Here is a 13,249-nt window from a genome sequence, read left to right as displayed (position 1 = left end):
CGATTGGCTTTCCACTTTCCGAGTAGTCACTCGAATGGTATTTCGAACCCCCGGTTTGCCGCTTGGTTGGCCGCCATCCGATTTGCAGCTTCGTCCTTTCGGCTTATGTTTTGGCCAAGGCCTTCAAACTTTTGTGCCACCAGTCTGGCAGCTTGGCGGATATTCTGGCCCGTCCCTTGGTCGGTTGACATGCAACCTATCTAATCTGTCCTCGTAGCTTAGATTCTCCTCCCGGCAACATCTTTATAAATCTCCTCTGTACCCTCTCCAGTGCAATCACGTCCTTCCTGTAATGTGGTGACCAGAACTGCACGCAGTACTCCAGCTGTGGCCTAACCAGTGTTTTAATACAGTTCAAGCAGAACCCCCCTTCTCTTGTATTCTATGCCTCCCAAAGCAAGTGCTCTACCTGGAACTCCTTCATGGCAAACGAGCTATGCCTCCCATACCTCGTGAGCCTTTTATCAACAAAGGCAGACATTGATGCAGAGATTCAACATCGCCTCCAGTGTGCCAGTGCCGCCTGAGGAAAAGAGTGTTCGAAGACCAGACCCTCAAATCTACCACCAAGCTCGTGGTCGACAGGGCTCCTGTATGGATCAGAGGCATGGACGATGTACAGAAGACACCGAGTCGTTGGAGATATATCACCAACAATGTCTCCGCAAGATCCTGCAAATCCTCTGGGAGGACAGGCGCACCGACATCAGTGTCCTTGCCCAGGCTAACATCCCCAGCATTGACCACCCTCTATCAGCTTCGCTGGGCAGGCCACATAATTTGCCTGCCAGACACGAGACTCCCTAAGCAATTGCTTTATATGGAGCTCGTTCACGGCAAACGAGTCAAAGGTGGGCAGTGGAAACGTTACAAGGATACCCTCAAAGCCTCCCTGATAAAGTGCAGCATCCCCACCGACACCTGGGAGTCCCTGGCCAAAGACCGCCCTAAGTGGAGAGGTGCATCCGGGAGGGCGCTAAGCGCCTTGAGTCTCGTCGCCAATTACATGCAGAAAACGAGCGCAGGCAGCGGAAGGAACGTGCGGCAAGCCTGTCCATCCTCCCTTACCCTCAATAACTGTCTGTCCCACTTGTGGCTGAGTCCAATACAAGAGTGGAAGTAAGTCTTCCTCGATTCCGAGGGACTGCCAATGATGATGATCTATGCCTCTGCTAATAAAGGCTGATTGATGCCACACTCGATCAAATGCTGCCTTGATGTCAAGGACAGCGACTGTCCCCTCAGCTCTGGAATTCAGCTGTTTTGTTCATGTTTGGACGTCTGGAGCTGAGTGGTCCTGGTGGAACCTAAACAGAGCAGGTTATTGGTGAGTCAATTTTGAAAGACAGTCCATTGAAATTAAGAAGTATAGAATTACATCAGACATGATCTCATTAAATTGGATACACATAACTACAATCAATTCTTCATTTGTCTAAAATTAATTTTCAATAAACAAAGGTTTCCAAAAATTGCACCATATACTAGACATACGCCCAGGTGATGCGAAAGTGTTGTAATGGTGTTAGCAGTGCTGTTCTCACCAAACGTTCATTGAACAGCCACGCAACCCCAAGATAAGGATAGTTGCAGGATATAGCCTGTATAGGGAGGGTAGGCTAAACAGTTACACTTATAACTTAGGGTGAGCATTTTTCTATTTTTTTTTTGGACTGTCTTTGGATTAGTAACCATATTTGGTATTTGCAATGTAGTCAGTTTAATGATGAATAAATTTCAGTAAAGATACTTTCGTGATGGTTAAAGTAGTAATTTTAATTACCCATAATGCTTTGCACTGCCACCGGCTGCTGATGCATAGGAATTGCAATATATTTCTGAGGTTAGTAATTATTGCAGTGCAAAGCATCTAAATATTAAACATCTTGTCATTGTTTTGAATATGTACAATTGTAATGAAACTCTGGTATTTCTGGTTGGCCTGTGATGTCCCATAGATAGCAGATTAATCTTATTTTGACCCATCCTAACAATATGCCATGGATCAATCAGACCATTGGGGAAAAACCGTTCAAAACATTTTCACCTTCCATAGTAGTTCCCCTGTTTCCCTCTCCAGTAATCCTTAAACTCTCTTTATTTTGCCTCTCTTCCTTGCCCAACTCGTTTACCCCCCCCCCCCCTCCCCCCCCTCTGGATTGTGTCTGAATCTCTCGGCGCAGAGACGAGCTGTAAGATTTTTTATGAAAATGATAGCTCTACAGTCCAAGCAGTAGGCAGTTGGATAACTTAAACTTGCAATATAATTGTATTGCCAAGTTCGCCTGTAAAGCAGGGCCAAAGGATATAAAATTTGAACCGGTGAAAGATGAATTTAGAACTATTTGAATGAGCTTATCTGAAAGAATAATGTTCGGAATAATGTGCCTGGCTATGTTGATGGGGAGTCGGGTACCAGACGGATGAGCTTTGACTTAGGGTTATATGAGGTTTCTCGTCTTTCACATTCTCTTGTGTTCCTCCCTGGGCCAGCCAGTGTTTTGCCTTGGAACATAAGAATTAGGAACAGGAGTAGGCCATCTAGCCCCTCGAGCCTGCTCCGCCATTCAACAAGATCATGGCTGATCTGGCCGTAGACTCAGCTCCACTTACCCGCCCGCTCCCCGTAACCCTTAATTCCCTTATTGGTTAAAAATCTATCTATCTGTGACTTGAATACATTCAATGAGCTAGCCTCAACTGCTTCCTTGGGCAGAGAATTCCACAGATTCACAACCCTCTGGGAGAAGAAATTCTTTCTCAACTCGGTTTTAAATTGACTCCCCCGTATTTTGAGGCTGTGCCCCCTAGTTCTAGTCTCCCCGACCAGTGGAAACAACCTCTCTGCCTCTATATTGTCTATCCCTTTCATTATTTTAAATGTTTCTATAAGATCACCCCTCATCCTTCTGGACTCCAACGAGTAACGACCCAGTCTGCTCAATCTATCATCATAAGGTAACCCCCTCATCTCTGGAATCAGCCTAGTGAATTGTCTCTGTACCCACTCCAGAGCTAGTATATCCTTCCTTAAGTAAGGTGACCAAAACTGCACGCAGTACTCCAGGTGCGGCCTCATCAATACCCTATACAGTTGCAGCAGGATCTCCCTGCTTTTGTATTCCATCCCTCTCGCAATGAAGGCCAACATTCCATTCGCCTTCCTAATTACCTGCTGCACCTGCAAACTAACTTTTTGGGATTGGAGCCAGAAGCTGGTGGGTTCAAATCCCAATCCAGAGACTTGAGCACAAAAAAATCTAGGCTGACACTCCAGTGCAGGACTGAGGGAGCACTGTGCCTTCGGATGTTGCCGTCTTTCGGATGAGATGTTAATCCGAGGACCCGTCTGCCCCCTCGCGTGGACACAAAAGATCCCACGCCACTATTCGAAGAAGAGCGGGCGCGTTATCCCCAGTGTCCTGGCTAATATTCATCCCTCAATCAACATTACTAAAACAAATTATCTGGTCATTATCACATTGCTGTTTGGGAGATTGCAGTGCGCAAATTGGCTGCTGCACTTCCTACAATGACTACATCTCAAAAAGTTAGCTGTAAAGCACATTGGGACATCCCAGTGGTCGTGAAAGGCGCTATATAAATTGGGGGAGAAAAAAAAACACTAATGAAGGATATATTTGAATTTGCTGTGTGAGTTGCTAACACCAACCTGTTTCGCAGTTTGGGGCCACCATTCCAGTCCAGTGTGGCATGTTTGTTGGTTCTTTTATAATAAAAAAACTTGATGGTCTTGTAATGACTTTTTCTGGTCAGTCCATAACTTTATGTTGTCATGCTAGTTTTCCTATTCCCCTCGCCCCTCCATTGTAAGTGAATTCACACTTGGATACTTGTAGGATTGTGGTCGTCTCCCCTCCTAATCTCTTCCTTCCTGTTTTCAGTGCTCCTATTTTGAAGCACCCTTTGATGTTCCTTATTAAAGTCATTAAATGTTGATATCCTTCCATTTGTGCTGCTTACAATTCAATGTTTAGAAACTTTGCTCGTACACTAATTTCAGAATTTGCTTTTACAGGTTGCTTTGTTTGGTATGGAAATTTTATCAACCCTCATTTCACGTCTTCAGGATCACTTTAAAACACACATTGGTACAGGTATGTCACTTATTTTTGGTTAATTTCAGTTCTTTGTGAATTGGGGAAAGAAACTTTTGAGTGCTATCTGTTTATCAAGATTATTTTGTTTTGTAGTGTCTTTCGAATAAATCTGTCTTTTCAGGTGTACTTGAAATCCTATGGCACTATTTAAAGAAGGTATTCTCCCTGGTGCTCTGGCTAATAATTATCCCTCATCCAACATCACTGATAAACAGATTATATGGACATTATCTCATTAATGTTTCTGGAACCTTGCTATGTGCAAATTGACTACTGCGTTTCCCTACATTTTAAAAGTACTTAATTGGCTGTAAAATTTTTTTTTTTTTTTTTTTTTTAAATTCATGTCCAATCGTTATCCAATCGTTATGCTTTAGGACGTCTTGAGATTGTGAAAGGCGATATAAATGAAAGTCTTTCTTTGCCGTGTGTATGATTTGTACGTGTTTCTTAGTACGAGTGCACTTTGATAAACCATATCACCATACTGCAATGAAATTTTCAGCAAACAATGGAAATAGTTTTATAGTGTGTAGAACTGATCAGTTGTTTCACACTGAATCAGAGGCAGAAACACCTGCCTGTAACTTCAACATTAAAATAAACCCCTCCAGTTGGCCTGTTTGATGTGTATATATATATATACACGTGTGTGTGTGTGTGTGTGTGTGTGTGTGTGTGTAATGTGTTTTAATTGTTTCAATTCTGAAAAACGATGTATTATTTGTTTGCAATTTTCTGCAGTCTTACCCAGTCTAATAGACCGACTAGGGGATGCTAAGGATCAAGTGCGAGAACAAGATCAGAGCCTCCTGCTAAAGATCATGGAGCTGTCCGCTACTCCACAGGTACATGAACAGGAAATCTGATTTATGTTTTCCCTGCATTGCTACCATATTTATGATGGTTTAAAAAAATATATTCTCCGGCGTTGGCTAACGGGACCTGCCAATATTGGACCTATTTCCTATTTGATGCATTTGTTAATTAAAATTAAGGGAATGAAATGATTTTAATTGGATAAACTATTATTTGTATGGCATAGTTTTCTTCAGGCAGAATTGCATTGAAGAATCCATCCTATTGGCTGTGATGGGTAAATTACTGTGCTTAAAATGGATATAACCATTTTTGGGCTTCTGCAAGTGTTCTAAACATAGTGTCTAACCAGCTCCCTTTAGCATATTTATTCACTCTTGGATGATTATAGCCCATTTTAAAAAAAGAAGTGTTTCAATTTTTAAAGTAGATATTAATCTTTGAGTAGAAAAAGTTAATTTTATAACATCCAAAATTGTTTATCTTAGCAAATTAACACATTGAATGTACAGATGTTTTAAGACAATGAGAGAATAGTTTTTATGATGATGGAAAATTGATATCCATTTCCTGCAGTATGTCTGGGAACGAATGCTGGGAGGATTTAAACACAAGAATTTTCGAACCAGAGAAGGGATTTGCCTTTGCCTTATTAGCACATTAAATAGGTATGTAAAAATAAAAGTTTGTGGAACTTTTCCTATAGTTTTCTTGTTTTACATTTTAATGGAGACCAGTGGTACAAAATGTAACGCTCTTGTGTGTTTTTTCTTTTTCCAGTTATGGAGCTCACAGTTTAACTCTAAGCAAAATTGTACCCCACATCTGTAATTTATTAGGAGATCCAAACAGTCAGGTAAGTAGTCAACTTTTTAAAAAAAACATAATGGTCCTCTATCTTTGTCTCATTTGTGTCTGATTTAAGTCTCTGCGTGGTTACAAATCAGGGAATTACAAACCGTAGCTGTCAAGAATCAATTGATATTTTATATTTTTGAGATGTTGGATATTGGGTCAGGCAGATTAGCATAACATGGGCATTCGTGGCCTGAATTACATTTCAGTCGATGCCGAATAATTAAAAAATATGTTAGTTACTTGATTTTAGATGTTAGATCATCACCATCACTATCGACGTGCTTCTACTCCTAGGGCCCAAGTTTCGGGACGTGCCTAAAACGGCACAGCCCGGACCTGGACGCCCGTTTTTCGCGCCAGAAAGTGCGCCTAAAAAAAACTTCCAGATTTTCCGGCTCCCTGCAGGTCTTCTGCAGCCGGGCGCAGCGCAGCACGAGTTGTAGGGGGCGGAGCCAGGTCCCTGTGCCGAAAACAGTGCCGGGACCTCTGCATGTGCAGTAGCTCCAGGCGCCCAAAACTGTGGGAGGGGCCCGAAGCGCGCAGCCCCTAGCCCTGGCTGAATGGCCTCGCTGGGGCTGCGTGAATAAGGCTGCCTCCCACGCCCAGCTCCTGCTTCCGATCGACCCGACCCGACTCCCGCTCCGCCCCCCACCCCACCCGCGGACCTCCGCGACCCCCCCCCCCCCCCCCCCGAGACCCGACGCCACCTACCTGTAAATCTAGCCCGAGGTCTTGGGCCCGGCCGTTCAGCCTCCTTCTCCCTCCCTCCTCTTCCCCACCCCCCCCTCTCTTTCCCCCCCCCCCCTCTCTACTTCCCTCCTTCCCTCCCCCCCTCTCCTTCCCCCCCTTCCCTCCCCCCCTCTCCTTCCCCCCCCCCTCTCTCCTCTCCTCCCTCCCCCCTCTCTCCTCTCTCCCCCTCTCTCCTCTCTCCTTCCCTCTCTCCGCTCTCCTTCCTTCTCCCTCCCCCCCCCCCACTTCTCCCCCTCCCCTCGCTGTCAGAAACACAGACACTGACAGACAGAGAGTGAGAGACACACAGACAGATAGAGACACTGACAGACACACTGTTGGAGGACTCCCGGTGCTGCAGTCGGTAAGTAGAAAATGTTTTGTTTTATTGATTTTTTTAATTAATTTTTTTGATTTATTGGTTGAATTATTGATGTATTTATAATTTATTATTGATGGCTCTTTATTTGTAAAACTGAAGTGTTTAATGTTTGTAAACTTCCCTTTAAACCCCCCCCCCCCCCCCCCATTCCCTATGCCTGATTTGTAACCTACGCCTGATTTTCTAAAGTGTAGACAAGGTTTTTTCCAACGTACAAAAATCTTCACTTACTCCATTCTAAGTTAGTTTGGAGTAAGTTTTCACTGCCGAAACTTTGAAAACAGGCCTAAGTGGCCGGACACACCCCCTTTTGGAAAAAAAATTCTGTTCCAAAGTGAAACTGTTCTAACTGACCAGAACTGGAGCAAACTAAATGCCGAGAATTTGAATTTCTAAGATACTCTGTTCTACACCCGTTGCTCCAAAAAATCAGGAGCAACTGGGGCCGAAACTTGGGCCCCTAAAGTGCATTCTTTGGTGGTTGAACAGTCCAATACGAGAGCCACAGACCCTGTTACAGGTGGGACAGACATTCGTCGGGGGAAGGAGTGGGTGGGACTAGTTTGCCGCGTGGTCCTTCCGCTGCCTGCGCTTGACCTCTTCACGCTCTCGGCGTTGAGACCCGAAGAGCTCAACGCCCTCCGGATGCACTTTCTCCACCTCGGGCGGTCTTCAGTCAGAGTCTCCCAGGTGTCAGTGGTGGTGTCGCAATTTACCAGAGAGGCTTTGAGGGTTTCCTTGTAAGGTTTCAGCTGCCCACCTTTGGCTCGTTTGCCATGAAGGAGCTCCGCATAGAGCATTTGATTGGGGAGTCTCGTGTCTGGCATGTGAACGATGTGGCCTGCCCAGAGAAGCTGATCGAGTGTGGTCAATGCTTCAATACTGGGGATGTTAGCCTGAGCGAGAACACTGATGTTGGTGCGCCTGTCCTCCCAGGGGATTTGCAGGATCTTGCGGGGACATCGTTGGTGATATATCTCCAACGACTTGAGGTGCCTTCTACATCATCCATGCCTCTGATCCATACAGGAGGGCGTGTTGGTGCATTATGTGGTCAGATATCCAGGTTCCTGTGCTCCATGATTTGTGAATTTTTGACCTTGTATTGCTGCTGAACATTTATCTTTTTTTAAACTTCGTGAGCATGTTATTGGACAGAGACAGTAGAAATTCAGTATTGAGATTCTTCACAAACTGAGTCATTTTAGCTTTGTTCTGTGCTGATTTTGTTAATGGGCCTATCCCTTGACTTTGAAACTGCTTGTTTTGGTAGTGCCATCTGTTGGATACTGGAGATACTGCAGGTGTAGCACAGTGCCACCTGTAGGATGATAGAATAATTACACATATACAATGCTCTTTAATTGGATCTTGCTTTGGTTATTGTGTCTCAGGACCTTTTTGCTAAATCTACTTCTCAATTAATACATTTCTATTTCCCTGATTGGAAAACTATTTCAATTGGGGGGGGGGGGGGAAAATCCTAGATAAGCAAAACATTTAAATTTGATAGGCTAACTTTTGTTGTGTGCTGCATAACCTTGATACCCATGGTTTAAGTTGAGGTTTGTAATGTGCTAGTAATGGTAGGAAGCCTGTGGTAGGCCCGAATGGCCCGAACTAGTGGGACTTGCAGGGTTGGGACTAGGGTAAGGGTTTGGGTTTACATGCTTGGACCCCCTATTAGGGTCTATTTGGTATGGGGAGTTTTAAACAGCAGCAGGGTAGGGGAGGTTGGGGGGTGAAAAGTTGCCGAGATCTGGTGGGAGTTGTTTGAAGCGGGGGAGCTCCCTAGGGACCTACCACCCTGGCGGCCATCTTAATGAGCCATCATGACAACCTACGCCATCTCCTGGCCAGATCCAAGACCACCCCAACCTCTGTCATCGAGCTACAGTACGCGGACGACGCCTGCATCTGAGCACGTACAGAGGCTGCACTCCAGGACATAGTCGACGTATTTGCTGAGGCGTACGAAAGCATGGGCCTTGCACTAATCATCCGTAAGACAAAGGTCCTCCACCAGCCTGTCCTCACCACGCTGCACGGCGCGGCCCTGGACACCGTGGACCACTTCCCATATCTTGGAAGCCTCCTATCAACAAAGGCAGGCATTGACGACGAGAATCCAATACCGCTGCCAGTGCAGCCTTCAGCCGCCTGAGGAAAAGAGTGTTTGTGACCAGGCCCTCAAAACTGCCACCAAGCTCATGGTCTACAGGGCTGTAGTAATACCTGCCCTCCTGTATGGCTCAGAGACATGGACCATGTACAGTAGACACCAAATCGCTGGAGAAATATCACCAACGATGTCTCCGCATGATCCTACAAATCCCCTGGGAGGACCAGTGCACCAACATCAGCATCCTCATTCAGGCCAACATCCCCAGCATTGAAGCACTGACCACACTCAATCGGCTCCGCTGGGCAGGCCACATAGTCCGCATGCCAGACATGAGACCCCCAAAGCAAGTGCTCTACTCGGAACTCCTTCACAGCAAACGAGCCAAAGGTGGGCAGCAGAAACGCAATAAGGACACCCTCAAAGCCTCCCTGATAAAGTGCGACATCCCCACTAACACCTGGGAGTCCCTGGCCCAAGACTGCCCTAAGTGGAGGAAGTGCACCCAGAGGGCGCTCAGCTCCTCGAATCTCGTCGCCAAGAGCATGCAGAAATCAAGCGCAGACAGCGGAAAGAGCGTGTGGCAAACCAGTCCCACCCACTCCTTCCGTCAACGACTATATGTCCCACCTGTGACAGAGTCTGTGGTTCTCGTATTGGACTGTTCAGCCACCAAAGAACTCACTTCAGGAGTGGAAGCAAGTCTTCCTCGATTCCGAGGGACTGCCTGTGATGATGATGATGATGATAGTAATGCAACTATTATTTTTTTTAAAAAAAGCTGAATTGTTCACTTAACAGTAGTAGTAAGTACAGTTTAATGCTCAAGTTAATTGTGCTTTTTTTTAGTTTATTTCCTAAAAAATCTACTATATTCAAACCATTACATGGAAATTCATCGCTGTCCATCTATTATACGAATAATATTTTATCTAGCCTTCATAGAATTGATCCATTTAACTATTGCAGAAAATGTTGAACATGTTCAATCATTTTAGCACTGTCAAACATCTGAATATAGTGTAATTGAGGCTGGTAATTCTAATAATGCGTGCATTGATTAAGTTAAATATATTTGAAGAAGTTCAGTTTGAAATTCAATAAAATCTGATTTCCAGAGCAGTTGGACTTTTGACTTTTGTAATTTTAACCTTAAGAGCAACAATTGTACCAAATGCCAAAGTACATGACCCCAGAATTGCTACCCAATTAAACCAATGGAAATCTTGGTTATAACGAATCGCACAGAATATATCCCTCCCTCCCTCTCTCTTTCTAGAGAAAAAGCATAGAATCTTACTCTCCTAATTGTACTTTAATTGTTTTTAACTCATCAGGTCCGAGATGCAGCAATAAATAGTTTAGTAGAAATATACAAACACGTAGGAGAGCGAGTCCGAGCAGATCTTCATAAAAAGGGGCTACCACAATCCAGGTAAGCAAGTGATGTCAACTATTAGACCCAAGTGCCTTTTTCACACACGCTCTGCGAATAAAATCGTATTAATTATATAATTCTGATACTTGTTCTTTTGATAAGTAACATTTATCAGTGTTAGATTATAATATTTGTACCATTCCTGTTGTGAAGAAAACCAACTACTATTTTATATACAGTAAACCATCTAAAATATTTAACCATCAGAGAATGCGTCTGTAACAGCACATCTGACCTTTCCAGTGATCGAGGTAGCCGTGTGATCATCACGTTCTTGAGTCTCTCAAAATATGTTTAGATCTATGTTCAATAATGTGGAAGCTTTCTTTGTTAACTGCCAGTACTTGGCAATCTGCAATGCAGTGTGGATGAAGTTCCATGAGATATTGCAAATGTTTCTTTTAAAAATAAATATTTTTCATGTGGCTAAATTTTATATTTCTGCCTGTTGTTATCTCTGCTGTACTTTGGTTTGTTGAATTTGGCACAAGTTGTCTAGTTCATTAGTTCAATACATTTGTGGTGGTTGAATGTCTAAATTTATATAAAATCAGCATTCCTTGAAGTATTCATTGGCACCAGCAATTTGCATTTCTGTCACAGCTAGTGGTATAGAAGTACTTCGAGATTTGTACCAAAACATTTTAATATCATAGAATCATAGAAATTTACAGCACGGAAGGAAGACATTTTGGCTCATTGTGTCCGTGCCGGCTGACCAAGAGCTATCCAGCCTAATCCCATCTTCCAGCTCTTAGTCCCTAGCCCTGTAGGTTATGGCACTTCAAGTGCACATCCAAGTATTTTTTAAATGTGGTGAGGCTTTCTGCCTCTACCACCCTTTCAGGCAGTGAGTTCCAGACCCCCACCACCCTCTGGGTGAAGAAATTTCCCCTCGTATCTCCTCTAAACCTTCTCCCAATTACTTTAAATCTATGTCCCCTGGTTATTGACCCGTCTGCCAAGGGAAACGGGTCCTTCCTATCCACTCTAGCTAGGCTCCTCAGAATATTATACACCTCAATCAGGTCTCTCCTCAAACTCCTTTTTTCCAAAGAAAACAAACCCAGCCTATCCAATCTTTCCTCATAGCTAAAATTCTCCAGTCCAGACACCATCCTCGTAAATCTCGTCTGTACCCTTTCGAGTGCAATCACATCTTTCCTGTAATGTGGTGAGTACTTGAGCTGCAGCCTAACCAGTGTTTTATACAGTTCAAGCATAATGTTCTTGCTCTTGTATTCCATGCCTCGACTAATAAAGGCAAGTATTCCAAATGCCTTCTTAACCACCTTATCTACCTGGCCTGCTACCTTCAGGGATCTGTGGACCTCTACTCAAAGATCTCTTTGTTCTTCTACACTTTTCAATGTCGTATCATTTAATGTCTGTTCCCTTGCCTATGAATATGAAATGTTTCTCATTGCCTTTCTGTTCAGTGTAGTATTGTTTGTCCATAATATACTTGGAAAGTGCTGTAGCTTTGTTCCACTTACTTGTAATGAGCCTGGTTTTAGTTAGTGTTGGGAAAATACCATCGCATCCATATGTTGTGGGACAGTAACAGTGGATTATTTTTGTCTTTCTTCACCCCCACCCCCTCAACAACATTTCTGCACTAATTTTGTCCCCTTCTCCAAAAGGCTCCTTGCTTAGGTATGGTTTTTCGGGTGCTGGTCACTCTAATCCTTTGTTCAAGTGGCAATTCATGTGAGGCACAGAAACAGGCCATTTTTCCCATGTTGACGTTTACAATCCACGCAAGCTAATAGTTCTAATCACATTTACCCACCCTGTTCCCATATCCCTTCAATCTCCATTTCTGATTTGTTTTCTTGTGATTTACATAATCAATCCCCATTTTATGGGGGTATATCGACAGATACCAGAATGTCTCTTTGTTTCCGGTTGATGGTACTCAAGTTGCTTTTGCTTTGGCCGAGCACCTGAGAGTCCTCATTATAATGAGCACAAATTAAAACCCCCCAATAACAGTATGAAGTTTTAAGTGCTTTATTGTGGTAAACGCAACACTTTGTTGTCAAATATATTTAAAAAAAATGTGCTTACACCATGTCGATCGTAGAAACATAGAAAATAGGTGCAGGAGTAGGCCATTCGGCCCATCGAGCCTGCACCACCATTCATAGAAACATAGAAAATAGGTGCAGGAGTAGGCCATTCGGCCCTTCTAGCCTGCACCGCCATTCAATGAGTTCATGGCTGAACATGCAACTTCAGTACCCCATTCCTGCTTTCTTGCCATACCCCTTGATCCCCTTAGTAGTAAGGACTTCATCTAACTCCTTTTTGAATATATTTAGTGAATTGGCCTCAACAACTTTCTGTGGTAGAGAATTCCACAGGTTCACCACTCTCTGGGTGAAGAAGTTTCTCCTCATCTCGGTCCTAAATGGCTTACCCCTTATCCTTAGACTATGACCCCTGGTTCTGGACTTCCTGGAACATTCTTCCTGCATCTAACCTGTCTAAACCCATCAGAATTGTAAAGGTTTCTATAAGGTCCCCTCTCATTCTTCTGAACTCCAGTGAATACAAGTCCAGTTGATTCAGTCTTTCTTGATAGGTCAGTCCCACCATCCCAGGAATCAGTCTGGTGAACCTTCGCTGCACTCCCTCAATAACAAGAATGTCCTTCCTCAGGTTAGGAGACCAAAACTGTACACAATACTCCAGGTGTGGCCTCACCAAGGCCCTGTACAACTGTAGCAACACCTCCCTGCCCCTGTACTCAAATCCCCTCGCTATGAAGGCCAACA

The 13,249-nt window shown here is 44.0% G+C and overlaps 1 protein-coding gene and 1 non-coding gene across 7 annotated transcripts in view; one reads left to right on the top strand and one right to left on the bottom strand.

Annotated features, from left to right (window-relative positions):
* clasp1a (cytoplasmic linker associated protein 1a) overlaps nt 1–13,249 on the top strand; it is a 426,315-nt gene that overhangs the window by 73,332 nt on the left and 339,734 nt on the right. For all 6 annotated transcript variants that reach the window (XM_070875296.1, XM_070875295.1, XM_070875293.1 and 3 more), the window contains exons 3-7: nt 4,040–4,118; nt 4,866–4,969; nt 5,517–5,608; nt 5,721–5,796; nt 10,369–10,466. In XM_070875296.1, coding sequence (XP_070731397.1) covers nt 4,040–4,118; nt 4,866–4,969; nt 5,517–5,608; nt 5,721–5,796; nt 10,369–10,466 — 449 coding nt within the window. The remainder of the gene's footprint in view (nt 1–4,039; nt 4,119–4,865; nt 4,970–5,516; nt 5,609–5,720; nt 5,797–10,368; nt 10,467–13,249) is intronic.
* Nucleotides 1,462–1,588, bottom strand: LOC139260665 (U4atac minor spliceosomal RNA). The gene has a single exon (XR_011592844.1). It is a non-coding gene; the product is annotated as a U4atac minor spliceosomal RNA (small nuclear RNA).

This window comes from Pristiophorus japonicus, chromosome 3 (assembly GCF_044704955.1).
Source record: "Pristiophorus japonicus isolate sPriJap1 chromosome 3, sPriJap1.hap1, whole genome shotgun sequence".
Taxonomy (NCBI): domain Eukaryota; kingdom Metazoa; phylum Chordata; class Chondrichthyes; family Pristiophoridae; genus Pristiophorus; species Pristiophorus japonicus.
The sequence above is the reverse complement of the archived record's forward strand: the minus strand, read 5'-3'. Positions and strand labels throughout refer to the sequence as shown.